This window comes from Pezoporus flaviventris, unplaced genomic scaffold (assembly GCF_033815535.1).
Source record: "Pezoporus flaviventris isolate CSIRO_AGI_PZ_B2104156 unplaced genomic scaffold, CSIRO_AGI_Pfla_v1 ptg000006l, whole genome shotgun sequence".
In the NCBI taxonomy this organism is placed as follows: domain Eukaryota; kingdom Metazoa; phylum Chordata; class Aves; order Psittaciformes; family Psittacidae; genus Pezoporus; species Pezoporus flaviventris.
The window spans coordinates 654,231-681,662 of NW_026892554.1; the positions used below are offsets into that span (position 1 = coordinate 654,231).

Here is a 27,432-nt window from a genome sequence, read left to right on the forward strand (position 1 = left end):
AGCGGCTGCGGAGTTACTGGGGTGCCCTAGTGGGAGGTGGGGATGGGAAGGAGGAGGATGGTGATGAGCATTCCTGGTCCCCCTGCATGCTTGAGGGCCTGCAGCTTGCAGGGACCAGATCAGCTTCATGCTCCTGAGAGGGTGCAGGCTGCGTGTGGGTCCCACCGAGGGGAAGGGCATAAGTGGGGATGTCCCATAGTCAGCAACATGTAGGGCAGGACACGGGGATGGTTCCTGGGATGCAGGAGAGCTGGTGCCTGAGTTTGCAGTGGATGCTGTGGGTCTCTATTAGCCTCTGATTAGACCCAGGGCTCTCACTGGATCTGGGGGTCCCTCTTAGCAGCTCCTGCTGTGCCCAGGAGTCCTGTCTGTGCTGGGGGTTCTGCGTGTCCCAGCGGTCCCTTGTGGTTCAGGGGTCTGGCTGTGCCTGGGGGTCCCACGTGCCTGGGGGTGCCTCTTGACTTGTGGCTGCAGCCGTGGGCAGGATTCCCTGCTGACACAGGGGTCCTGTATGCTGGGGGGTCCCCTATGCCCAGGGATCCCTCTTGGCCTGGGGGTCCAGCCACGGGCAGGGTGGACTTGGGGGTCCTGCGTGCCCGGGGGTGCCTCCTGGCCCCGGGCTCCCGCTGTGCCCTGGGGTCGTGTCTGCCCCGGGGGGGTCCCGGGGTCCCTCTCGCCTTGCGGGTCCCGGGGGACCCCCGGCCCGGGGCAGGTTCCCGCTCTACCGCTACCCCGCGGCCCGGAGGGGGGCGGCCCCGGCGGCGCGGCGCGGCCACCCCCGCAGCCGGCGGCAGGGCCAGGGCCAGCCCCGCAGCGGCTCGGCTCGGCTCGGCTCGGCTCGGCCCGGCGCTGACGGGCTCCCGGTGCCGCCGGCGGCTCCGGCGTCACATGACCCGCCCGTCTGCGGGAGTCGCGGCTCCGGGACGCGGCGCTGCCCCGGCGCCGCGGGAGGCGAGGAGCTGCGCGGGCAGGCGGCGGGGCTCGGCCGCGGCATGAGCGGCCGCGGCGGCCGCCGGCTCTCCGGGGGCAGCGGGCGCCGCTGATGCGGGCGCGGGGGCTGCGGCTGCTCGCCAGGGACCCGCCCGCCGGCCGCTCGGCGGGGACCATGTGAGGAGCCGGCGGTGCCCACCACGATGCAGAAGGGGATGCGGCTCAATGACGGGCACGTCACCTACCTGGGGCTGCTGGCGAAGAAGGACGGCGCCAGGAAGGGCTACCTGAGCAAGCGGAGCTCCGACAACACAAAATGGCACACCAAGTGGTTCGCGCTGCTGCAGAACATGCTCTTCTACTTCGAGACCGACTCCAGCTCCCGGCCCTCGGGGCTCTACCTGCTCGAGGGCTGCGTCTGCGACCGGGCGCCCTCCCCCAAGCCCTCCCTCTCGGCCAAGGACTCCCTGGAGAAGCAGGTGGGCACCGCGGGGGACCGGGGCCGCCGCACCCCACCCCGCACCGCACCGCCCGGGGATGGTGCTCCGGAGGGTCCCCGGGGCGGAGGATGCGGCTGGTCCGTACCGGGGATGGGGGATGCCCGACGGGGCGCTGCAGCTCACCCCGCGCCGGGGGGGGGGTGGGGGTTCGCTGTGGGGGTGTCTGGCTCCGACCTGACCCCCCCCCCCCCCCCCCTGCTCTCCCCGTGCCCCCCCGGGGCTAATTAACCGCCGGTAATTGCGGCGGGGCTGCGGCGCGGGCCGCCCCCTGGCGGCCACGGTTCGCACTTAGCGCAGCCCCACGCGTGCCCGGGGCCCGGTCAGGGCTCGGTGTGGGGCGGCCTCGGCTCCCCCCGGTGCGTTCCCCCGGCGCAGCCGCCGTATGACATCCCCCCCCCCCCCCCCGCCGTGGTTACCGCTGTGCTGGGGGGTGAACCGGCCCCCTGGCAGTGCAGGTGGTGGCGTGTGGGGCCGGGTGCGGGCATCATCCCCTTCGTGCTCCCCACGTGTGCGGTTTGTGCTCCCGCCGCAAACCCACTGCCAGCGCCGCACATCCCGTCCCGTGGGACGCCCCTGCCCCACGCAGGGCCGGTGCTTGGTGCCAGACCTTAACATCTGCAGGTGGAAAGCACCGAAACAGTGAAGCCGCTGCGAGGCCCTGGGAGAATCCCGGTCCCCCGCGGCCGCAGCACCCGCCGGGGCCGCGGGTGGGTTCCTGTGCCCTGGCTGTGCCATCCCCGGGCGGGCAGCGTGGCACGGAGCGTGGGTGCGATGTGGCAGCTTGTCTGGTGGGTGACGGTTGCGCCTGAGCTGGCAGGCAGGGATGGGGCTGGTGCCGGGTACGGGGGAGGAAGGGCTGGCTTCCAGCCGGGGGTGCAGAACCTGCCCAGCGCTGCCAGAGCTTCCAAAACCCCCTCCCGCCTCATGAGCGCGGTCAGGAGCCGCTGCGGTTGGCTTCACCCCTTGAGCACGGCGCTGGTGGGGCAGGGGGCACCGGGAACCCCTGGCGAGGAGGAGCGGGGGTGGTTCTCCAGACTGGGGGCTGTGGGATGCTCCGAGCGGGTCCGGCTCTGCAGGGCTTGCATAATTTCTGCCTAAACCGGCTCCCGGGAAGTGCTGGGAGCGCGGCTGCGGGACAAGCCCCACGGCAACCCCCGGGTGAGGGGCAGCCGGGGGCCATGAGCCCCTTATTAACCTTTAGTTAATCACGGCCTGCTTAGTGCCCCCAAAGTCCCTGCCACAGCAGCCAGGGATGCAGCACCATCGCTCCATGGCACAGTTCCTTGCTCCTGGCTGGGAGAACGGGAATATTTCCTTGCTCAGATCAAAATAGTGTGGGTTTTATGCAAGGGCTCTGCCTCCTCTGGCTTCGGAGCAGCCTCCGGTGCACTGGCTGCGGCTGCAAGGGGGACAAGCTGCTGCCCTGTTTCCCAGCCATGTCCCTTTATGTAGCCGTGGAATAGATGTTCCTGCATGTTCCTGGTTCGGCTTCAGTCCAGCTTGCTGGCCAGGTTTAAACCCAGCCTCCTGCCCAGGTTTTACATCCCTCACCGTGTTCTGACTCCTAGTGTTTGTGCGGGAGGGATTTTCCAGCAGGTAAACAAGATGGGAGGATGCCACAGCCTTTCCAGTTCAGAATGCACCTGGAAGATTTATCCCCAGTGTCGGTGAGGGGCTGGGGCCATGGTGCAGCCAGATCTGGCCACACCGAACATGTACCAGGCCACTGCTCTGCGCCCATTCACCAAGGTTCAGTGTCTGGCTTGTAATTCCCTATAATTCCTTAGGACAGATGTGAGGGGAAGCCTGGGCGCTGGGGCCCGCTGCTCTGCAGGCTAATTAATGACCTATGGGTGAGATAAGCAGCAGAATGTTGATGGTGCAGATCCACAGTGGGGTCTGCAAGGAAGCGTGCGGAGCCGGCGGGGTTCCAAGGGGAAGGTGCCCGCGTTCTGCACCCCAGCAAGGCTCCTGCCAGCCCGGTTGGTGCCAAGCCCTGGGCAGCCCCTCTCAGGTGCTGAGGAAATTTCTAGCACTGCCCGTGCTCACCGTGATTTGGTGTGGAGCCTGTTTGTCTCTGGGCGGTCACAACTACAGCTTTGGGGGCAGAATTCCCTGCAGCAGAGGAGCTCCAGGTTTAGATTCCTTTGCGGAAGTGAAGCCTGAAACGTTCCCCGTTCTCCATAAAGGAGCGTGTTTAAAAGGTGGGTCTCTCACAACCCCTTCCTTTTAAACTCCCACGTTGTGCTTTGGCGGAAGGGGGGGCTGTTTCCTGGCAGTGCGGTGTGGTTTTAGCACACGGGGCATGTGAGAATGAAGGAGCAAAGTTGTTTGGAAAACCGAGGCACAGTGGATGGGATCCGGTCCCGGTCACCTCTGGGACCTTTCTCTCCTGGTTTTGTTACCTTTTCTCACAAGCGACGTTTTCTCTGAAGCAGTTGGATTTGGAGGATGGTTTATGGCTGGGTGGGCTCCGGCCCGGCTGTGGCTGCAGGGAGGTTCTGCCGGCTCTGCCTGTGCTGTCCTGCTCGGGGCAGGATGTAGGGGGTGCTGGCGGTGCTGGGCAACGAGGGTGCGAACCCTCCCCTTTGCTTTGCTGTGAGGATGCTGTGGTGGCAGCCACGTCCCATCTCCTGCGCACGGTGCAAGGGGCCATGGAGACCCCCCGGGGCCGTGCTGCGTTGCAGGGAGGGTGGGCAGGACATGCGGTGGGATTGCACGTGATGGGGCACAGCCAAAGTGGGATCCCTTTGGGGGAGCTGAGCGGATGCAGAGGTCCGGAGCCGATCCCTGGGCTCTCTGGAGCAGAGTCCTTCCCCCCCAGCCCGGGCTGCTTGGGAGCACACAGCCTGGAGCTGGAGATTTTCTGCCCCATCTCTGAAGCGGGTGCCAGGGACGGGTGTCACATTTGTGTGTGTGAGACCCAGGGAGCGTTTTGCACCCGATGCAAAGCTGAGGATGGGGGGGCAGTTGGTGGGTGTGAGTGGCCATGGGTTCCCAATGGAATGGGAGAAGGGTTGTGGAAATGGTTCCCACTGGTCAATCAGGAAAGTTTCTCTTCCATCTCCCTGAAACGTGTCCAGCCCCGTCCGGGCTCATTTCCCTGCTCAGCTCAGCAGGGCACAAGAAAGACACACCTCAACATCAGCAGCACAAAGTGCAGTGGGTGCTGAGGCAAACCACGGTCACCGAGGGCACCCTGTCCCATGGCACCATCCCTGAGGCACTGGCAGAGTGGGATGGATGCAGAGCTGGGGATGCTTGGGTGCTGCAGGGAGCAGCAGATGCTGGGGTCCCCTTTTGGGAAGCCCCGTGGATCCTGGCTGTGCAGGGTTATCTGGGCCCAGGCTGGGCTCTAGGCAAGGGGGAGCAGTGGCAAGGGACCCACAAGCGGCTCTGAAATGGTCCCAGATTGAGGCAGGTGGGAAAGGCCGGAACTGAATGAGCTTTAAGGTCCCTTCCAAGGCAGCCCAATCTGGGATGCTGGGATTCTATAATCTGTGTGACCGATGGCAGTGAAGTGATTGCAGCTGGGTCTGAGCACAGGACACGTCACCTCTGCGGGAATGGGCTCTGTCTAGGCTGAGAAACTCCCCGAGAGCTGTCATATAAATCCAGACAGGGTGATTCTGGGATAACGTGGCTTTCTCAAGATGTTTGGCTCTTCCCATCAGCTTAACTCACCTTGATTTGCTCACCTGGGTCTCTGCCATGGCGGCCGGCCCATTGGCTTTCCCCATGGCCTCTCCTCTTGGATTTCTATAAACTCTAAATTCCAGCAGTTTTCCCAGGCGGGGGAAGCTGCAGGCAGGCTCTGTGTGCTGAGCTGCAGGTGGCAGGAGCTCAGCGCTCACACCAGCACCACAGGCACCTGAATGGGTTTACATCTGATCTGAGCTTCTTGATCCTAGATCACAGTTTGTGATCCTAAACCTCAGCTCCTCATTAACTGACGGGTTATGGCCTGACTTCCATGTTTAAATGTGATGCCAGTCTGTCCCCTTCTGTCACACGCTCTCACCCCCCAGATTCATGAACTCTGCTGAAGAAGCAGGGGGAGGAAGGAACGAACCTTCCCAATAGCTCAGCAGCCCCAATTCCTTTTCTCAGGTGCACATACATGTTTTGCTGATGTATTGCAAACACAAAGGTGCAGAGTCATTAGAGGGGTATTCACACATGAGTCTGGCCAGGGTATGAACGTCCATGATCAGGACTTTGGTATAACACCGGTATCTTTATTGATTACTCTATAGAGTGATGCCAGGCCTCCATTTCCAAGCTGTGAGGAGGGTTGGGGCTGCTCATGGTGCTGGTACTGGTGTGGAACTGGTGATGCCTACATGGAACCAGTGATCCTGCATGGTACCAGTGATGTCTGCATGGTACCGATGATGCCTGTGTGGTAACAGTGATGCCTGTGTGATGCCAGCGGTGCCTGTGTGGTAACAGTGATGCCTGTGTGATGCCAGCGGTGCCTGTGTGGTATCAGTGATGCCTGCATGGTACGGGTGATGCTTGCGTGATAACAGTGATGCCTTTGTGGTACCGGTGATGCCTGCGTGGTAACGACAGTGCCTGCGTGGTGGTGATGCCTGCGTGCCTGTCTGCCAGCATTGCTGGATGATGTGCCATAGAGAGGAAGAATGGATGTTTGTTTTAAGCGTGTTTCTGCCCAAGACTGAGGGTGGGATTCACATGGGTGAAGCCCCTGGAGCAGAGGGTCCCTGCCTGCTGTTTGCCCCATGCATGAGTGTGGGGCTTTGAAGCCCACTTGGCGCAGTTCATGCTCAGCTCTGGTGTCTGTGCATGAGCATCCTCACTGTCCGTCCTGAAGCAGAGGAGAGGAATTGCAGCCCCTGGGATTTATTTCTTACCGTTAGCAAGCAAATGGCCTGCCTGACACCATCTCGTCCTCTGAGTCCAGGTCCTGTCTTCCCAGAGCACATGGTATGTAGGTCAGGGAAGTTAAAAGCTGCCATTGCTGGCTGTGGATGTTTGGATTCATCCCTCCAGAGCAGCAGAAGTCTCCTCCTTTGCCCTTTATGTCAGCTGCAATAACCGTCAGGTCTGTGAGCAGGCGGCTGGTGCCTTCCTGCCACGGGTGATGGAGCTGTGGGGTGCCCGCTGCGGCAGGGGGATCCCCATTGCAGAGGGGTGGGGGGGGCATCTCCCATGGGGTGGAAAGGCCCCTGTGATGGCCCAGCAAAGCCACTTTGTGCAGGTAAAGGTGACGGGTGTCGTTGCTGGGGGTTAGTCCTGGTCCCCCCCCCCTCACCCGAGCCAAGCACTGACAATGTGGCTGCAGGAGGAGCACCCTCCCTGCCCATCGCAGCGTGGGGGTGCTGCTGCAGCCTCTGGTGTGCTCTGCTGTGAGTGCAGTGGGAAGCCCGGCTCCTGCGGATGTGGAGCTCACCAGTGGTCCTTAAACATCCCTGCAGGAATGCCACGTGGCTCCTTGTGGGACACGGGGATCTCGTGTCTTCCCAAGGTCACGGGACCTTGGACTTGTGTTCCTGCCAGATCCCAGGGTGGGGGCCCACACAGCGCAGTGGCAAATGCACTAACACATCCCACTGGCTTTTACAGGGAATGTGGAGGGTGGAGGTGCCTGTGCATCCCGCCACGGTGAGCAGGAGCGGGCGTCTCAGGGACATGGCAGCGGGCAGAGCTCGTCTTCTGGCGTGCAGGCACCTGCACCTGGGGACAGCGGGACCCACGTCCTGCAGCACACAGGGACCCATGCCCGGGGCACAGGGACCCTGCTCTGGGGGTGCACACGCAGCAGGTTTTGGTTCTGCAGCGCTGGGCATGGCAGGAGGGCAGAGCATCGCTGTGCCAGCCCTGCCAGGGACATCAGACAAGTGGGAGGACGCTTCTGGGAGATAGTCCCTGCACATTAATCACCCGGGAAGTCTCCTTCATTAATTCAAAGTCGTTTGTGGAGGTTCTGCAAGCAGAAATAGCTCCTGAGCAGCATCTCGCTATTGTACTCACCCCTCAGTAAAAATAGCTGAGTGGGGCTGGGGATCTTCTGCGGGAGAAGTGACAGCGGGAGCGGGGCTGGGAGCAGGACCAGGGGTCGGGATGGGGCAGGTCCCTCCCGGATGGATGACCCTGGAGCAGAGCCCCTGGTACCCGCAGGCAGGGCTAGGAAAGGCTGGACACTGGTAGCAGGGCTGCAGCACTGGGGTCTGGGGGGCTACGTGTCCCACAGCAGATGCTCAGAATCACGGAATGATGGAATGGTTTGGCTGGAAGGGACCTTAAAGCTCCTCCAGCCCCAACCCCTGCCACGGGCAGGGACCCCTTCCACTGGAGCAGCTTGCTCCAAGCCCTGTGTCCAACCTGGCCTTGAGCACTGCCAGGGATGGGGCAGCCACAGCTTCTCTGGGCACCCTGTGCCAGCGCCTCAGCACCCTCACAGGGAAGAGCTTCTGCCTAAGAGTTCATCTCAGTCTCCCCTCGGGCAGGTTAAAGCCATTCCACTTGGCCTGTCCCTACAGGCCCTTGTCCCAAGCCCCTCTCCAGGTTTCTTACAGGCCCTGGGACATGGGGGAAGCTGGAATTTGCCCCATAATTGGTGACTGATTAAGGAATTGCATCTGCCCAGCTTGCAGGGAAGCAGAGTGAGAGGTGGTCTGGGGAAGGGCCGTCAGTGCCTCCATGGCTGTGAGTGAATGAGGTCTTCAAAGGAGCAAATATTGGCTGTGGGAAGCAGCAGATGGAGCTGTGGGTAGTTCCTGCCCTGCTCCCGGCGCCCGGCAGCACAGCCCGCCTGGGAAGCTGGCTCTGGAATGATGCTGGTGGCAGGAGCTGATCCTGCTGCCCAGCCGCGGCCCCAGCGCTGCTGGAAGCGCTCCCGGCTGGCTGTCGCGTTGGATGTGTCACTGTGATAACAGGGAAGATCGCAATTCAGGTGGAGATAAAGGTGGTGGGAGTTTTGGTATTCAAAGAGAAAATGACTTCCTCCTCCCGAGCGCGCTGCGCTTCCCGGGCACCGCGTGGGCACGGATCCGTGACACGGGAGCTCCCGGGACCTGCCTGTTCATTCCCCGTGGAGCTGGACCGTCCTGGGCAGACACCTGTGGCTGTGGTGGGGCCCTTCTGCCCAGCCCCGCTGCCCACGGCCTCGAAAGGGCCGCTGGCTAAACCGGAGTTTGTGGTGTAGGGGGGGTGATGGGGACCAAACCGCTCTGTGCTGGTGCCTCAGGAGGGGCCTCAAGTGGGCAGAGCAGGGGCAGCAGCGAGGGTCCCTGGTCTCTGCCACCCCAGCAAGCCCCAGAGCTGAGCATCAGCTCTGCTCCCTTAACCCCACGGGTGCAGGGCTCTGGGTGGGTGCCCTCGCCCATGGGAGCACATCGGGGGCTGCGTTGACCCCAAGGGACCCAGGAAGGGCCGCCCAGGGCTCCGTGTCCATCCCCTCCTCCAGGGCCGGGTTAGGGGAGCCCTGGAGGCATCCCCCTGTGTTTCGGGTCCCACGGGGACCCTGCCGGGTGCTGCGGGTGTCAGCGTGGTTTGTCCCTGTGCCACTGGAGCTCGTGGGGGCACTGGGGCTGGGAAGGGCCTTTCCCAACCCCTTGTATCCCTGTTTGGCTTGGAATGCCCCCGGCATGGCGGGTGCTGTTTCTGGGAGGATTTCCAGTCTTGCCAATGCAATGAGCTCTTTCTGATGCTGTTTGCAAGGGAAGGGATGTAGGAGAGCTGGATGTGAGCAGAGGTTTGCCACTGCCACACGGCTTCGGAGACCAAAACATCCCAGGTGAATTTGCTGTCAGAGGTTTCTTTGCCAACAAATGCCTTTGGGGTGGGAGGGAGAAGGTGGATGAGAAGCAAAGATCTGAGGAGCTGCTGCATCTCCAGCTGTGTCCATGGGCAGAGGTGAGCTGGCAGGGGTTGGAACTGGATGAGCTTTATGGTCCCTTCCAACCCAAACCAGTCTGTGGTTCTGTGACTTTATGGGTGTCCTTGCTGCTGTGACCGGCCGCATCCTGCTTTCACTGCAAGTCTCCTGTCTCCATCTGGAGATCCTTTTCCTTAACACCCCTGGGCCTGATCGGGAATGGAAGGGAGTGGAGATGCCCAGGGAGGGCAGGGAGAGCTTGAGGGGTAGGGATGGGAGATGCAGCCCTGCTCTGGGGCAGCGTGGTGAGCTGTACCCTGGTGTTCAGCACAGGGGTGGTGAATGGGCTGGATGGGTCCCAGCCTTGCCCTGCTGCAGCACCCGCTGCCCATCCCTGCCTGCAGCCGGTGGTGGGGCTGGTCCCACACAGGCTCCTGCCTGCGCTGTGGTGCCCGTCTGTGTTCCCGTGGCGCACTGGGGGCTGCGGTCACAGGGGTGCTGCAGGTTGGCTCGGGGGGGGTTCCTGCAGCACCCCCGTCAGTTCAGATCCCTCATTCACCCACAGGAGCTGGCAAGGCCAGGATGAGCTCTTTTCTCGTGGGTTCCGTCTGAGCCCAGTTATTCCGGGCAGCATCCGGCATTGCAGCGTGGTCCCTGTTTCCAAGGAGACCTCAGGAGCAGCACAGGCACACCACGAGCAGGCACTGCAAATGTCAAGGGAGGATAAATATAGCCCCGTGCGGGGCCTCCTGTGCCCATGAGAGCCTCCTGCCCGCAGCGGGGCCAGCCTGGGCACCAGCGCCAGCACCAGGCACCAGCTTCGGTGCCCGAGCGTGCAGCAGCCTGGGTCCAGCTCTTCCTCCCCTTGCCCTGGGTGAGGGCTGTCCCCGAGGCAGTGGCAGCCTCTGGGAGCTTGGTGGGTTTAGGGTTGTGCTTGCCCAGTAGGGTTTCCCCTTGGAGCATCTCTCATCCTGCTGCACTGCCTCCATGCACGGAGCAGCTCTCACCAGAGGGCACAGCTCGGCCGTGCTCCTGGTGCTCCAACACGTTTGTTTCTCAAATCGAGCCCTGGTGGTGGATCACAAAGCGCTTCCCCAGCGGCTGCCGTGCAGTGGCCTCACCCTGTGTTTGCTCCGCAGCATTACTTCACCGTTAACTTCAACCACGAGAACCAGAAGACGCTGGAGCTGCGGACGGAGGATGCCAAGGACTGTGACGAGTGGGTTGCAGCCATAGCTCACGCCAGGTATCACCAGCACCAGCGCACCCGGGCAATGGGGTGTTGAGGGTGAAGCTGTGGGGAGCTGTGGGCAGGCTGCAGGCAGGGAGCCACTGAGCTGGGGGCTTTTGAGGGCTCTTGACCTCCAGCCCTGTGTCGGAGACCCTCCCATGGAGCAGGAACCTGCATTCAGACATCCCCGTCCCAGTCCCCGTCCCTGTCACACCCTGGCAGACTGGTGCTGCCCATCGCAACCCAGCGCTGGGGGGATGCCTGATGCACTGCCAGGCCCAAAGAGCATCGGGAGGGGCTTTATCTGGAGTAGCAAAATTGGTCAGGAAGAGTTTTGTCCAAGGTCCTGTGCTGCGGGATTGCTAACGCAGGGCACTTGGCCTGGGACGGGGTCAGGAGCCAGCCTGGTGCCCTGTGTGTGGTGAAGCAAGGTCTGGTCTGGCAGCAGGAGATAGAGAGCAGCTGGGTGCTGAATGCAGGAGGTAGAGAAAGCTCATCTGATGCAGCATCTTCACCAGAGCCAGTGTGAAGGCTTGTGGCACAAGGGTCCTTCTTGGTAAACTCGTGGGGGAGAGCCCTGGCCATGGTGTTGGGTTGTGGGGGTTTTATCTCCTACCATTTCCTTAAATTTGTGTGGTTTTTACTGTCCCCGCCCTGGGGAAACCCAAGCCCTCCTGGACCGCTCCCTTCTGGGAACCAGCATCCCAGGCTGCAAGAACTGGCTCCGGTTCATTCACCCTGCGGGTCCTGGAGCTGAAGGGCTCAGGGCAGCGGGAGGCAGGCAGGAAGGAGAAACCAACCCGGCAGCAAACCACAGCCCATAGAGCCCTGGCTCAGTGTGCAGAGCCCGGTTCGGGGTGTGTGTGTGTGTGTGTGTGTGTGTGCCGGGGCCGGCAGGAGGAGGGATGCTCACGGCCGTGTCTGCCTGCAGCTACAGGACCCTGGCGACGGAGCACGAGGCGCTGATGCAGAAGTACCTCCATCTCCTGCAGATCGTGGAGACGGAGAAGACCGTTGCCAAGCAACTCCGCCAGCAGATCGAGGACGGGGAGATCGAGATCGAGCGCCTGAAGGCCGAGGTGACGAGCGCGGTGGCATCGCGCTGGCGCAGTGACTGGCTCTAATGCCACCAGGCTGGGGCTTCTCTGCGGAGAGGGGCCGGGGCTCCCCTTGTTGGGGTTCACCTTGCAGGAGCCGTGCAGTGAGCGGCTGCGGCTGCCCCAGCGCCGTGCGTGTGCGGGCAGGAGAGGTTGGCCACATCCTCAGCGTGGTCTCTTCCTTAAATTTGGGATGTTAGAGTTACAAAGCGTGGGCTCGTGGCAATCCCTGACCGTGAGTCGGGGTGCACTGACGGCTGCTTTGAATCCGGGGGGTCGGGGGAGCCACAGAGCTTTCCCAGGAGCGGTTTTGGCACCACTGAAGTCGTGCTCTCCAGCAGAACCAGATCAGCCCCTAAACCACCCCGGCTGCACCCGCTCTATGGGGTGTCTCCAGGGACCCCCAGGAGCTCCCCAGGTCCTGTCCTGGCTCCAAGTCAGGGCGAGCAGCACCGATGCTGAGCATCCCAATGAGCTTTCAGAGCTGGGAGATGTGTTGTGATCCCTGCAATTCACTGAGGGTTGGGATCAGAGCTGCAGCCGGTCCCATCCCCTGTGTCCAGGTGTGTTTGATTTTACCTTGCGTCGGTTTGGGATCTTTTTTGCTTTCCACACGCTTTGAAGCAGAGATCAAATAATCTGCTTCTACTTTCATGTGCAAATTCCGCTCACTCAGCTTAAAAAAAGAAGCCAAAATAAAGCCATGGCACCAGCACAGGCACTCCATGGGTCCTGGCCAAGATGTGCCCAGAGCCAGCACATTGCAGGGTACTGCAGGGACAGGGTCTGGGTCCATCTGCAAGCCTTAGGGTGCAAACCACTGGAGATTTTTCTGCTGTTTTCTCTCCAACTTGTTTTTGCCCCTGTGATGGGTTCAGGGGTGCTGGGGGGGTCGGTGGCACCCGGCAGCTCCGCACGTTTCCTTCTCTGCTTCCTCTGCCCGTCTCCCACTAAGACCCGACTCACGCAGCGTGTCCCTGTGTATGTGGTGGCACAGGAGGCACTGTGTGGCTGCAGGGCCTGTTCTGGGCCCCCAGCACGTGCTGGGATGTGCCTCGCGGTGCCGCTCACACCCGTTCCGTGCCCGCAGATCGCCTCCCTGCTCAAGGACCACGAGCGCATCCAGGCCGGGCAGAGCAGCGCGCCCAGCGATGACGACAGCGACATCAAGAAGATCAAGAAGGTGGGTGCCGGGGTTGTGGCGGAGCGGGACGCGTGCTCCATGTGGGGCTGGGGCAGCGGGGTCAGGACCTGCCCCTCCTCATGGGGGTGCTGAGGAGGAAAACGTGGGAGCCCTTCTGTTGGTTGCATTGGCTCTGCTCCCCACTTTCCCTGGTGAATGTGGCATCACTGCCCGTGCTGGCTCCTGCACAAACAGCATCTCTTACATAGTCATAGAATATCCGACTGGTTTGTGTTGGAAGGGACCTTAAAGCCCATCCAGCTCCAACCCCTACCATGGGCAGGGACACCTTCTGCTAGAGCAGCTTGCTGCAAGCCCCTGTGTCCAATCTGGCCTTGAACACTGCCAGGGATGGAACAGCCTGCGAGGCTCTTCTGTGTGCCTCTGTAAAAGGGGAAAGAGGACGGTGTCTGCAAAGAGTTCATGTGAATGAGTTATTGCTGGTTTCCCAGCTGGTTACTGGGTTGGAGCAGCACCAGCAGCACCAGTAAGAGCACACACCTCACTCCGGAGCCAGGGAATGCCTGCCCCGCTCCATAGCCCTGCTCTGATGCAGCCCCGCTCCGTGTGCAGGTGCAGAGCTTCCTGCGGGGCTGGCTGTGCCGCAGGAAGTGGAAAACCATCATCCAGGACTACATCAGGTCGCCCCACGCCGACAGCATGCGCAAGAGGAACCAGGTGGTGTTCAGCATGCTGGAGGCAGAGGCCGAGTACGTGCAGCAGCTCCACATCCTGGTCAACAACTTCCTGCGGCCGCTGCGCATGGCCGCCAGCTCCAAGAAGCCTCCCATCACGCACGACGACGTCAGCAGCATATTCCTCAACAGGTAGGGACCATCCCGGTGGGCACGCATCGGCATCCGCTGCCTGCCTCCGGGAATGGGTGCCAGGGCTCAGGAAGGGGGTCGGGGCTGTCCTCCCTTGTGGGTTCACTTCTGAAGGGAGCTCCCTGCTGCGCAGTTCCCCCCTCTCCTGCTCTGTCCTCATCCATCATTCCCGTGGCACCCTCCTTGTGCAGCCGCCTCCCAGCTGCTCCCAGCGCCCCCTCTTTGCGGACGGTTTCCTCCGGTTGCCCACTCTTTGCTCCTGCTCTTTCTGCCTTTTCACCCTTTGCTTTGCCTTCCAGCGAAACCATCATGTTTTTGCACCAGATCTTCTACCAGGGCCTCAAGGCAAGGATCTCCAGCTGGCCAACACTCGTGCTGGGTGAGTGCCTCTCGCCTCCTCATCCTGCTTCCTTCTCACTTGTGGGTGGAGCCGAGCCTTCGCTCTTCTTCCTCCTCCTCATGCAGCTGAACAGGCATTCGTTCTGCTGTAACCAGCAGCAGCAGGGAAGCCTGTTGATGGTGCTTGTTCACGTCGGCCATGGAGGCGAGGACTGGAGCAAAAAGCCCCAGAGAAACCCAATTCCTGGTCCTGCCGGGTGCTGGAAGGGGTGGGCTGGGGCGTGCACAGGAGGCCTGGTGCTGGAGCATCGCATCGCCGTGTCCGATCAGACCCTCAGCTGGTGCTGGAGGGGGTCTTTGGAACCCAAACTGGGCCTTGCACAAGCAGCAGGAGGGGCTGTGCTGGGACCCCAGGACGCGTTCTGGAGCCGCTCACCCCCTGCCCCTCTGCTCGCAGCCGACCTGTTCGACATCCTGCTGCCCATGCTGAACATCTACCAGGAGTTCGTGCGGAACCACCAGTACAGCCTGCAGATCCTGGCGCACTGCAAGCAGAACCGCGACTTCGACAAGCTGCTCAAGCACTACGAGGCCAAGCCCGACTGCGAGGAGAGGACCCTGGAGACCTTCCTCACCTACCCCATGTTCCAGGTGACCTGGAGCGGGCCCAGCGGTGCCACCACAGCGAAGCCCAAAGAGGTCCTGGGGCTGGACCTGCGTGGTCCTGTGCTGCTCCTGGGACCTGCTCAGGCCATCGCCGGGCTCCCCGCTGCTGTGGGAGGACTCTGGGAGAAGCTGCTGCTTCCTGGTTATCCCACACCTCTGGGGCACAGCGGGGTCCTGGGCAAACCCCACACCCTCTTCGTTAAGTTTCAGCACAAGGAGCTTTTCTTAACCCCCCAATCAGTGTGTATGAGACACGGTGTCCCCAGTCATGGTGACCCCAGTCATGGTGACCCCAGGAGCAGTGCCCACAGCCCTGTGTGCCCCCTCCATCCCGTGCTGATGCCCTGCTCTGGTCCTGTTGTCTGCAGATCCCCAGGTACATCCTGACGCTGCACGAGCTCCTGGCTCACACCCCCCATGAGCACGTGGAGAGGAACAGCCTGGATTACGCCAAGTCCAAGCTGGAAGAGCTGTCCAGGTCAGACCTACGCTGCCCATCCCTACCCATCACTTCCCGTCCCTTCCCACCCTTCTCCACCCCTTCCCATCCTGGCATCGGGGCCCATTTACTGCCCAGAGGTGCCACTCGTGTGGATCTCATCCCAGCTCCAATTCCCTCTGCTTCCTTCAGGATAATGCACGATGAGGTCAGTGAGACGGAGAATATCCGGAAGAACCTGGCGATCGAGAGGATGATCATTGAGGGCTGCGAGATCCTGCTGGACACCAGCCAGACCTTCGTGAGGCAAGGTGCGAGTCTGCGCTCAGCCTGTGCCCCCTGCGTTAGCACAGAGCCCGCAGCCCTCCTCCTGCATCCCCCATCCCTCCACGCGGGGCCTGCTGCTCGGTGGGGTTTAAACACATCGCTCCTGTCTGAATTTCCTCTGCTCCAAAGCGCCTCGCTCTTGGTTTGGGCACTGCTTTGTGCTGCGTCATGGAGCACAACGCGTGCTTTGGCTCTTAGGGACTCCCTGCGGCCAGGGAAGCGGTGGCTCGTGTCCTGACCCGCTGGGGAACCGCATGAGCACCCACACAGCCGCACACAGGGGTGGGCTGGGGCATGGCTGCTCCTGGCCCTGCTGCACGGGGGCACGGTGACGCTGCGCTCCCAGGGCCAGCCCTGCGGAGCCGGGGTGCCGGATGCGGTGCCAGGGCCGGGTCTGTCCCCCGCAGGCTCCCTCATCCAGGTGCCGATGTCGGAGAAAGGGAAGATCACGCGGGGCCGGCTGGGCTCGCTCTCGCTGCGGAAGGAGGGCGAGCGGCAGTGCTTCCTCTTCTCCAAGCACCTCATCATCTGCACCCGGGGCTCCGGGGGCAAGCTGCACCTCACCAAGGTGGGACGGGGGCACCGGGCTGTGCTGGTGGGGTGCAGGCACCTTGGGGGGGGAGCTCTGAGCCACGGGCAGCGATGGGAAACCAGGAGCTCCCGATGGAAGAAGTTGTGATGTGCAGCTGAACCCGTGAGAGCTGCTCAGGGGGAGCCTCGCTCCCAGCCAGGCTTGAGCACAGCCTGGGGCTGCTCCGGGCCGGGCCCAGGACTCCGCTTTTGCCGATGGAGTTTTGCAGCTCCTGAGCAGGAGCCCGACAGGAGCTGCTCATCACTGGTGCTCAATTATCAGTGTGAAAGCGCCAGCGCGTGGCACGGAGCTGGTCCCTGGGAGCAGACCCTCGGGAAGTGAACCTAAAGCCCCTGTGAAGCAGTTTACACATAAAGTAGTGGATGGGTTGCACAAGGAAAGCAGCAACAGCCCCGCAGCTGGAGCTGCTGCTTCCCGGGAGAGCAGGCACTGAGCTGGCCATGGGCTGTGCGTGCCCCCTTGGCCGGCGGCTGGGATGCGGAGCAGGATCCAGGGGGATCCCGACACTGAGCCCTGCCTCCTGCCCCTGCAGAACGGCGTCATCTCCCTCATCGACTGCACGCTGGTGGAGGAGCCGGAGAGCACCGACGAGGACGGTAGGAGCCCCCCTGCTCGCAGAGCCCCCAGGGGACACGGAATCAGAGAACCAGGAACTGGTTTGGGCTGCAGGGACCTGAAAGCTCGGCCAGTTCCCACCCCCTGCCGTGGGCAGGGACACCAAGCGCCAGCCCAGGCTCCTCTGGTCCTCACCAGAGGTCTCCAGCACGTGCTGTGGGTTCTCTCCTGGCACACGGCACCAGGGCAACGCTGGCGCTCCCAGTGCGCAGCGAAACAGGGACCCTTTGCCCAATGAACCTGTCCCACCCTGATCACAGGCAACCCACAGAATGCGGCAAACCCCAGTAACGCCCATGGAGGGGGGGGGAACCTTTTCACAATCACTGTGTGTGTGTTTTCTATTCCAAAGCAAAAGCATCAGGGCAGGACATCGACCACCTTGACTTCAAAATCGTGGTGGAGCCCAAAGATTCCTCCTCTTTCACCGTCATCCTCGTGGCCTCGTCCCGGCAGGAGAAGGCTGCGTGGACCAGTGACATCAGCCAGGTAGGCTGGACACAGCCCAGGGCAGCCGGGGAGGGCGGCTCCATGCAGAGGGTGACCTGGAGCTGGGGGCACTAAGAGCCTGGACATCCCCAGCAGCTTTCTGCTGTCTGGTAGCTCAAGGAGGAGGAGGAGGGAGGTGGCACAGTCACAGCAGCAGGAGCAGGGTCTGTCCCGTTGTGCTCTGCCTGCATGTGCAGATAAGTGGCTTGGATTTCTCCTCTGGCCCAGGCTCGTGGTACACTTTACATCTGCTCTTCATTTGCTTTGTGCAAAACGTAGAACCATGGAATGGTTTGGGCTGGGAGGGACCTTAAAGCTCCTCCAGCTCCAGCCCCTGCCAGGGCAGGGACCCCTTCCACCGGAGCAGCTTGCTCCAAGCCCCTGTGTCCAACCTGGCCTTGAGCACTGCCAGGGATGGGGCAGCCACAGCTTCTCTGGGCACCCTGTGCCCGTGTCCCACCACTCCTGCCCTTAGCAGGAAGTGCCTTGTGTGGGTAAGCCCGGGCTCTCTGAGGGTGTTTCCCAGCGGGGCAGCAGGGGGGTGTCCCTGCCGCCTTGTCCCACCTCCCCCGTGTCTCGTGCAGTGCGTGGACAACATCCGCTGCAACGGGCTCATGATGAACGCCTTCGAGGAGAACTCCAAGGTCACCGTCCCGCAGATGATCAAGTGAGTGCTGCGGGGCCAGGCCCGTGGTGCTGCCCGTGCCCTGGGAGCCCAGTGACAGCCCCGGCGCCGGGCCGTGCTGGTGCCGGTGCCGTGGCTGGGAGCCGTTGTTAGCTGGGAGGAGGTTTGTGTGGGGCTGGGCAAGGGGGGGTCGAAGGGGAGAGCTCAGGGGAAAGGCAATAACAGTAAAGGGGGGGGAAGCAGCAGAAGAGACGGGTGCAGGGGTTGTCAGCCTGGTGGGTGCTGGGTGCAGGGGTATGTGTGGCACAAGGGGGGTCGGGCACAGCTGTGGGGACGAGGGGGTGTCCCCAGCACACTGGGGGGGGGCCCTTTGCTGTCAGGCGTGGGGAAGGGTCCTGGTTCACGGTGTGGCCCAGGGGCATATGTTTTGTGCACAAGCCTCTGCCCGTTGAGCACTCTGTACTGTTCCCCATCAGTCTGGGTGCGAATTCCCTACCTCCTCCCTGGGATTATTCCCAGCTGCATTTTACAGAGGGGCATTCGTGTGAACGAGGCCCCTTTGCTGTCCCACTTCCTCTTGGTTTCGTTCCAGGCTGGAGCCACAGAAATCTTGTTTCTCTGCAGGTCTGATGCCAGCTTGTATTGTGATGATGTTGACATTAGGTTCAGTAAAACGATGAATTCCTGCAAGGTCCTGCAGATCCGCTATGCGAGCGTGGAGCGGCTCCTGGAGAGGCTGACGGACCTGCGCTTCCTCAGCATCGACTTCCTCAACACCTTCCTGCATTCCTACCGCGTCTTCACCACCGCCCTGGTCGTCCTCGACAAGCTCATCACCATCTACAAGAAGCCCATCAGTGCCATCCCCGCACGGTGAGCAGAGGGAGCCGGGGCCCGTGCCGGTTGCTGGTGGTGGAGGATCCCCGCAGCCTCACACGCAGAGCGGGTGCGAGTTCAGCCTTTCCCTGTCTCCCCGCAGGTCCCTGGAGCTGCTCTTTGCAAACAGCCAGAACAACAAGCTGCTCTATGGAGAGCCCCCAAAGTCCCCCAGGGCCAACCGCAAGTTCTCCTCGCCTCCCCCCCTGTCCATCACCAAGTCCTCATCCCCCAGCCGGCGGAGGAAGCTCTCCCTCAACATCCCCATCATCACCGGGGGCAAGGCGCTGGACCTGGCTGCCCTGAGCTGCTCCTCCAACGGCTATGCAAGCATGTACTCCTCCATGGCTCCCTTCAGCAAGACCACCCTGGACATAAACAAACTGTACGTGTCCAGTAACTATCCCAATAAAATCCCTGACGAAGGAGAAGCAGCTTCCGAAAAGCCAGAGGAGTCGCTGCCAGGCAAGCAGGGTAAGTCATAGAACCACAGGATCCCAGCCTGGTTTGGGTTGAAGGGACCTTAAAGCTCATCCAGCCCCAACCCCTGCTACAGGCAGGGACCCCTTCCACTGAAGCAGCTTGCTCCAAGCCCCTGTGTCCAACCTGGCCTTGAGCACTGCCAGGGATGGGGCAGCCACAGCTTCTCTGGGCACCCTGTGCCAGCGCCTCAGCACCCTCACAGGGAAGAGCTTCTTCCATATATTGTGGACCTCTCCTGTACCTGGTTGTCCCACTGGAATGATTCAGACTTTAGGAAAACCTGGAAGACATAAAACATGGCTGTGATGTGCACATGTCAGTGATGTAAACAGGTTCCCTGTTACAGGCTCGGAGGTGTCGGTCCGGGAGGAGTCGGACACGGATCCCAACCACAGCGATGAAGCAGAAGCTGAAACTTCCCCAACAAAATCTCCAACGACTCCCAAGTCCGTCAAGTGCAAAAACTCATCAGGTATTGAGTGAGCCCAGCTCCATCCCGCGGGATCACCCAGCTCCATCCCACGGGGTCACCCAGCTCCATCCCGCGGGATCACCCAGCTCCATCCCACGGGGCCACCCAGCTCCATCCCACGGGGTCACCCAGCTCCATCCCATGGGGTCACCCAGCTCCATCCCATGGGGTCACCCAGCTCCATCCCGTGGGGTCACCCAGCTCCATCCCATGGGGTCACGCAGCTCCATCCCACAGGATCACCCAGCTCCATCCCGTGGGGTCACCCAGCTCCATCCCATGGGGTCACCCAGCTCCATCCCGTGGGGTCACCCAGCTCCATCCCACAGGATCACCCAGCTCCATCCCACGGGGTCACCCAGCTCTGTCCCATGGGGTCACTCGGGGCTGCCACTGCCCCTGAGCCTGCCCATGCAGAGCTGCTGATGCTGCGGGCCTGGGGGGCAGGACTGCACCCTCCATCACCCTGCAAGGGGACAGAGAAGCGCAGAACCTCTCTGGTTCTGTCCATCTTACCGGGTGTTCTTGGCCCCTTCCTCCCCTCCTGGGAACAAGCTGGTGCCGTAGGAGCAAGTTATGTCGCTCAGTGTGAGCCTGGGCTGGCATCAAGCATGGATTTATCTCCTCGAGTGCCCCCTGTAGCTACCTTGCACCATCTGTAGCTCCCTCTTGGCTTAGCTCCTGCTAAAGCTGGGCTGGATGAGTTCTTTTGACATGGTGGCACCCAAAGCTGCCCCAGTGGTAGGGGCCAGCTCTCCACGAGGAGCATGGTCTGCACCGACGCCTCCACGAGCCCCGTTCCCCAGGGGCTGCCCGTGCCGTGGGGCTGCAGGCAGGGCAGTGACCCGGCAGGGCTGGGGTGGTCCCCGCAGCGGTGTTGGCTCCCTTCTCCCCCCAGACTTCTCGCTGTTCTCCTACAACAACGGCGTGGTCATGCCGTCCTGCCGGGAGCTCGACAGCACCCGCAGCGCCCTCTCCGCTGCCTCCGCCTTCGCCATCGCCACGGCGGGCGCCAACGAGGGGACCCCCACCAAGGAGAAGTACCGCAGGATGTCCCTCGCCAGCGCAGGTACGGCACGGGGGGCATGGCTTTGGGGTGCTCAGCTCGCTGCAGGAGCACCCTGGTTGGGGGGCAGCCCCCAAGCTGTGTCCATGGGTGCCAGGACATGGGTGCTGCCCCGGGAATGGGCAGGTTGCAGGCAGTAAAACCCTTTGCACCTATGGTTGAGCTGCCCCCATGGTGCTTGCCCTTAGGAGGCACTTAAGGATGCTTGGGAAACTGGGGCTGCTCGTTCCAGCAGTGCTGGAATGCCAGCTGCCGTGATTCCCAATGGACTCAGAGCTGTGCTAAGGACTCGCTGGCAGTTTCAGGCTTCCCAACAGACCAGCGGAACGGGGACAAGGAGTTCGTGATCCGGAGAGCGGCCACCAACCGTGTCCTCAACGTGCTGCGGCACTGGGTCTCTAAACACTCCCAGGTGGGTGCCGAGGGGCTGGGTTTGGACGCGATGCTGGTGTGAGCTCAGTTGCGTGCGATGGCGCGGCCAGGATCCAGCTGCAAAGGCAATTTGACACTTGGTTTTTAACGAAGAGAATGATGCACAGTGAGCCCGGAGCCTTCCTGGCCCATTCCTGATTGCCAGGCATGGCGACCTGGGATTGTGCAGCTAAGAGGCAGCCTCTGTCCTGGCCAAGCAGCCACCCACTGTGGGGCCATCGGTTCTGGCTGGGTGTAACTGGGCAGGGAGTGGAGCTGCTGGGGATCCACGTCACTCCCATCAGCAAGTTAACACCGTGGCTGTGCTGCCTTTGGCAGGACTTCGAAACCAATGAGGAGCTGAAGTTCCGAGTGATTGGCTTCCTGGAGGAGGTTATCCACGATCCCGAGCTCCTGACCCAGGAGAGGAAAGCAGCCGCCAACATCATAAGGTGAAGGGCTGAGGCTGGGAGTTGCTTTTCCTGGACGCTGGGGGAGGAATAACTTGGAGAGGAAATTTTTTTCTCTTTAAAGTGGGACCTAAAATGCACCCCAGTATGTGCAAAGCCACAGTGCCCTGCACAGCCCCCGTGGATGGTGCAGGTCTGATGCTCTCCCTGCACAGTAACGCTGCCTTTTCATGCTGCAGGACCTTGACACAGGAGGATCCAGGAGACAATCAGATAACCCTGGAGGAGGTCGTACAGATGGTAAACACCCTTCCCCTTCGGCACGCACTGGGATGGTGGTAGGGAAACAACTACACATCCCCGTGGTCCAGCACGCACTGCTTGGTGGAGAGCAGCTCTCCAAGGCCAGGCGTGCAGCTACAAAGCAGGGACTCTGATGGGGACAGGGCCAGCTGTGAGCACAGCTGGATCTGTAATGGGCAGAGGCAGCACTAACCCCCCCGCCCCGGCCCTGTTATTGCTGCACCGCCGGCAGGCTGCTTCTGTGGATGTGCCTGCCCGAGGGACACAGGAAAGCCCCTCAGGTCTCCACTGTGTCCCCAGCCCTGTGCCAGCGCTGCCGTGTGCTGGTTCCAAGTGATGGGCACCGGCCCTGCTGGTGTCGGTGCCGCTCCCCCGGGAGCGGAGCCCTGGAATGTGCAGTGGTTTAAAACCATCACAGCGGCTGTGGTGCATTGGCTGCCTTCCTGCCCCCAGAGGAACCCCGGAGCCACTTCAAACGGGTCGGGTGCACCTGAAACAACAGCGGCTCTGTCTCTGCCTCTGTTGGTGCTCCTCAAGTGGCCGATCCCTCCCGAGGTTCCACGAGTGCTGGAAACCTCCTTTGGAGAAGGCGACCAAAACCAGAGGGTTCAGTCTGCCCGTCCACCCAGCAGCAGGGACCTGCAGTCAGAGGCACAGTGCGGGTTTGGGGCGCACCCTGGGATGATGGAGGTTCCTCCATCCCCTCATGTGCAGTGTGCTGCGAGCTGGACCCTCACTGGGTGCTAAGAGCCTTCCCACACTGTGCAGGATGCTGCTGGCTGCCACCGGTGCCATTTGCCCGCCCAGCACCCTGTGCCCTTCAAGGTGGGCCCCACAGCTGAGTCCTGCTGTGCACCCACATCCCACAGCCCAAGGGCTGCCGAGGGAGCTCAGCTGGTGTTTGCTGGTGTTTGCTCACCAGAGCCACTTTCACAACCCCCTTCCCGCAGCCAGGAGGGTTTTGCAATGGGCTCTTAACCCGTGCTGGCCGGGAGGGTGCCCGGGGCTGGGTCACCCGTGGGGGGCCCTGCTCTGCAGAGGGGCTGCACCCCAGAGCAGGGGGGGGCAGGCGAGTCTGGTTTGTGTGCATGACGCAGGAGTTCTCAGCACGCTCTGAACCCTCCTCGTTGCCTTTGTCCCAGGCTGAGGGAGTCAAAGCAGAGCCCTTTGAAAACCACTCGGCCCTGGAAATAGCCGAGCAGTTGACGCTGCTGGATCACCTGGTCTTCAAGAAGATCCCCTACGAGTGAGTGGTCCCCGTGCTGAGGAAGGGCTGTTCCGCAGCTCCCTGCAGCCTGCCCAGGCTAAACCCACAGGGTGCAATCCTTTCCTTCCTGCTTTGCCAGTAGCCCAGCCTGGGCTCAGCCCAGATGTGGGGCCTGACCATGGGGCTGATTTGATGTCCCTGGAGTGACCTGCTTGGGGAGACCCTTCCGCATCCATCACACTTCCAAGTGCATCCATGTGGTCCCTTCCTGGTGGGGGGGGGGGCACAGGTCCTGGTATCTCCATCCCATGTGGGTGCTGTGGCACTTGCAGGGCTTGAGCACCTCAGACAAAGGGGAAATTAATATTGTCATTTGCAGAGAGTTCTTTGGGCAAGGCTGGATGAAGCTGGAGAAGAACGAAAGGACTCCGTACATCATGAAGAACACAAAACACTTCAATGATGTGAGTGCAGCCACACAGGGGGTGGGAGGACAGGCAAAGACGGCAGTGCAGCCCACCCAGCGCTGGCCAGGGGCTGCAGCGTACAAGGGGCATCTGCCCCAGCCGTGCTCAGGGGGTGTGACCTGCCCCAGGGACCCGCTACAGGTTGAGCATCTCCTGCCTGAAGAAGGTGCTCAGGGGCCATCTGCCGGGGCTCCTGCAGTGAAAGGAATGCTGCGAGGCTGGAGGGTGCATCCAAAGCCACCCTGACAGTGGGGCTGGGGCCGGTGTCTCCCAAAGGTCAGCAACTTGATCGCGTCGGAGATCATCCGGAACGAGGAGATCAACGCGCGGGCGAGCGCCATCGAGAAGTGGGTGGCGGTGGCGGACATCTGCCGGTGCCTGCACAACTACAACGCGGTGCTGGAGATCACCTCCTCGCTCAACCGCAGCGCTATCTTCCGCCTCAAGAAGACCTGGCTCAAGGTCTCCAAGCAGGTAGGGGCGCGGGGACGGCCCCGCTGGGGAGCGGGGCAGGCTCCGGGGGGCTGGGAGCGGGGGGGATTGGTGCAGACCCAGGCATCGATGAAACAGGGAGAACACGGAGACCACCTGGTCCAACCTTTCCAGGCCCAGCGTGACCCACACTGGGTGTCCCAGCTGTACCCTGTGCAGCTGAGCCTTAACAGTGTCCGGTGCTGGGGAGTCACCGCTTCCCTGGGGAGATTATTCCAATGGTGATTGTTCTCAGTGGGAAAAATTTTCCTCTTGTGTCCACCTGGAATGTTCTTGGGAAAAGAGTCATTGTAGCTCTGTACACACGCAGAGATGGTTCTTTAAACTGGTTTTGTGGGCTCCTGAGGCCAATTATGGATGAGCAGAACGAATTCTTGTGTTAGTTGGTACAGAAATAGCTCATAGCTGCAGGGTGCAGAGCCTGAGGAGGCCGGGGCTGCCAAGCAGAGCCACTCCGTGGGCTCCCGGCTCTCTTTACCCTCAAAGTGGTAAACCTGCAATTAACACAGGCTCTGGTGAAGGCAGAGCTGGGAGCAGGGGAGGAAACGAGCGCGGAGCCTGTCCTTACATGCGGGGGAACAGCTGCTCCTGGATGTCAGCAGGAGCCGGGAATAGCGGCCAGGGCAGAGTTTGTCCCTGTGGCAGTGCCGAGGAGCCGCTCGGGGTGCTGTGTCCTGGGGGCTCTGTGGGCAGGGCGGGCTGGGAGCGACCCCGGGACCTCACTGCCCCGGCTGCGGGGCCGGGGCTCACGCGGCGTGCGGGTCTCTTGCAGACCAAGGCTCTGATCGATAAGCTGCAGAAGCTGGTGTCGTCCGAGGGCAGGTTCAAGAACCTCAGGGAGGCACTGAAAAAGTGAGTGGATGACTCTGCTCCGGGGGGCTGCGGGCTGGGGCTCGGCTCACAGCTACTGCAGAGTCTGCACTGACCACGTCCTAAAGCCCCTCCAGTCCCAACACCCTGCCACGGGCACGGACACCTTCCCCTAGAGCAGGCTGCTCCAAGCCCCGTCCAGCCTGGCTGCTCCTTTGAGCAGTGCTGTGGAAAGGTGTGAACAAAAGGGGCTGTGAGGAGGCAAATCACTGCCAGACACTGGGAAACACCCCCATCTCCCCCGGCGAGCATCCCCACGGACTGCGCATTGCTGCTGGATGCTCCAGAGCCCCTGGGTTTCCTTCTCATTTGTTTCTGGTTTGCTCCCGAAGTTGCGACCCTCCGTGTGTGCCCTACCTGGGAATGTACCTGACTGACCTGGCGTTCATCGAGGAGGGCACCCCCAACTACACCGAGGACGGGCTGGTGAACTTCTCCAAGATGAGGATGGTGAGTGGCCCAGCCCCACAGGGTTGGAGCTTTGCGGCTCAGTGCTGGGGTCCTGGCTGGGTCTGTGCAGTCCCCAAAGCCACCATCACCCGCACAGCTCAGGGCCACACATGTCCCCTGCACAGAGCCAGGTTCACTCTGGTGAGCATCGTGTCTGGATGAAACAAAGGCCCTTTGGATTGTGCTGCACTGGAGGGATGGAGCGAGCCCCACTGGCTGCCCATGCACTGGACACAGTGCTGGTGGTGCTTGCTGTGCTGTTACAGCTCCTGTCTTCTATCTCTGGACAGATTTCACACATCATAAGGGAGATCCGCCAGTTCCAGCAAACCTCCTACAAGATTGAGCACCAACCTAAGGTACGGCCTTGGCCTTGGCCCGAGATCCACACAGTCCCTCTGCTCCTTGTCTCCCTCTTAAATCACAGCACCTACGCCTTCAACTTCTGGCAGCTCCCTTGGGGAAGATGTGATGCTTCTGAGGAACTTTAAGTCAGAACCAGTGTAGGTGTGGGGGCTTGTGCCAGTGCAGGGGCTTGTGTCAGGTAAGGTGTAACAGGGGGGGACAGGCACAGGAGACATGGGGTGACCTCCCTGCTGGGAGCAGAGCATGTAATACACCCCTGCACCCTGGGGCTGGGTGGCCTCTGCCTTGTGGTGGCCCCACACGTGAGATGAGATGAGATGAGATGAGATGAGATGAGATGAGATGAGATGAAAGGCGTCACCACACGTGATGAGATGAAAGGTGTCACCACGCTCGCACTCCCTGTGCCGCAGCACCGCAGTCACCCTCTGGCTGCTGGGGAGTTTCTGCTGTGTCCAACACTGCAGGAACAGCAAAACCTCCTGAGCCAGCGCTGCCGGACCTGCCCCATGCCGGCTGTCGGGCGCTGGTGCCCAGGCCAGGCCAAACCACCCTCTGGTGATGCCACCTCCCATGTGTGGTGGCCGGAGCAGCCCCAGTGCCCGTGGACCACAGCCCCCGGCTGGGCTGGAGGAGGCTGGGGACCTTCAGCAGATAAGTGTGTGCAATGCCCGTGCCGGTTGGCAGGGGCTGCTGGCTCTTCTCTGCTGCTCATTTACTGCTCAGGCTGTTACCACTTCCTGCCTTCACCCGCTGTGGTTGGCCACCAGTGGCGAGTCCTGCTCAGCAATGCTCTGTCCTCCCGCAGGTGACGCAGTACCTGCTGGATCAGTCCTTTGTGATGGATGAAGAAACCCTTTACGAAGCTTCTCTGCGAATAGAGCCCAAGCTGCCTTCCTGAGCGCGGAGCGGAGGCGGGCGGCCGCTCTGTGCACACGCTGTCCCACCCTGTAAATACCTGTTCGTTTCTGTTGGACGCCCTGGAGTGACTTCACGTCTGTGCTTCTCCGAGCAAACCGCCCCCCCCGTTCTTAGGCCGCTCTTAGACCCCGCCTAGGGTTTCCCGCATCATTCTAAGGTTTCACGCACTGACACGTGGCTGGAGTCCCGGGCTCTTTCCATGATGATGATGATGATGATGATGATGATGTTCTTCTTGTCATTGGCTCTTCTCGAGGGGGCTGGCGGTGGGGCAGGGGCCCCACGGGGCTCCCGGTGGCACAGAGCAGCTCTTGCTGGTGCAGCATCAACGGTGATGCCCCGGCGCAAGCTCTGTGTGGTGGGGGAAGAGACCACGATGAAGTTCATCCCCCCCCCTCCCCGGTACCCTCGGCCGCTGCCCCGCTCCCTCCCGCGTCGGGAAGATGGAACCGTCCCTTTGGCTCTCCTCGCTGCGTACGGCTCACGACAAGCTTCTGTGGATATGCTGTAGATCCGTAAACCTTGTGACCACTCTGAGTAACATGATGTAGAATTAGAAAACGATGACCGAGTGTTTTTATTACATATACTGTAATCCTGTCTAACCACCTTCTAGCAGGAATATAGTAATGTAGTGCTTATTCTGTGAATATTACCATGTATTTTTTACATTGTACAGTATATAAACACAGTTTAACTCTACAGTGGCAGGCATGCTCCACTCCGACAACCACAACACTTTTGCTGTAAGCAATACCTCGTGGTATGAGAATTCTCTTTCAAGCCCTAAAACTATTTCAACTTACAGCTTGTTTGGAAAAGATAAAAAAGAAAAAAAAAAGATATTTCCATTTTTTTGTAAAAATATATGTTTCCTGATTACCTCTTGCTAATAAATCTATTCTATCTCAGGGTGAACCGCGCCTGCTCGCGTT

At 61.3% G+C, this 27,432-nt stretch overlaps 2 protein-coding genes across 4 annotated transcripts in view; one reads left to right on the plus strand and one right to left on the minus strand.

Moving 5' to 3' along the window:
- Nucleotides 1-24,637, minus strand: part of TTLL13 (tubulin tyrosine ligase like 13) — a 144,862-nt gene extending 120,225 nt beyond the window's left edge. For both annotated transcript variants that reach the window (XM_061446482.1, XM_061446481.1), the window contains exon 1: nt 23,987-24,637. The gene's annotated coding sequence lies outside the window, so the exon portion shown is untranslated. The remainder of the gene's footprint in view (nt 1-23,986) is intronic.
- On the plus strand, nt 999-27,415 carry RASGRF1 (Ras protein specific guanine nucleotide releasing factor 1). 2 transcript variants are annotated; one of them, XM_061446470.1, is made up of 27 exons: nt 999-1,409; nt 10,413-10,519; nt 11,436-11,583; nt 12,692-12,784; nt 13,358-13,611; nt 13,911-13,990; nt 14,408-14,601; nt 14,985-15,094; nt 15,248-15,366; nt 15,790-15,950; nt 16,507-16,570; nt 16,942-17,078; nt 17,663-17,745; nt 18,328-18,576; nt 18,683-19,053; nt 19,409-19,534; nt 20,433-20,603; nt 20,900-21,012; nt 21,351-21,463; nt 21,661-21,721; nt 22,867-22,970; nt 23,311-23,395; nt 23,675-23,872; nt 24,663-24,742; nt 25,093-25,210; nt 25,501-25,569; nt 26,385-27,415. In XM_061446470.1, the coding sequence occupies exons 1-27, from the start codon at nt 1,134-1,136 to the stop codon at nt 26,475-26,477; spliced, it is 3,777 nt and encodes a 1,258-aa protein (XP_061302454.1). In that variant the 5' UTR covers nt 999-1,133; the 3' UTR covers nt 26,478-27,415. The 2 variants fall into 2 exon arrangements, with proteins under 2 accessions (XP_061302454.1, XP_061302455.1); XM_061446471.1 differs by having other exon boundaries at nt 18,367-18,576.
- Nucleotides 27,416-27,432: the final 17 nt, after the last annotated feature.

Excerpts from the sequence above, each read along its gene's own strand:
- RASGRF1 (XM_061446470.1), top strand. The coding sequence starts at position 1,134 with ATGCAGAAGGGGATGCGGCTCAATGACGGGCACGTCACCTACCTGGGG. Across the intron at positions 15,095-15,247 it reads AAGCTGGAAGAGCTGTCCAG|GATAATGCACGATGAGGTCA; the intron begins GTCAGACCTACG and ends TGCTTCCTTCAG. Across the intron at positions 19,054-19,408 it reads GTCGCTGCCAGGCAAGCAGG|GCTCGGAGGTGTCGGTCCGG; the intron begins GTAAGTCATAGA and ends TCCCTGTTACAG.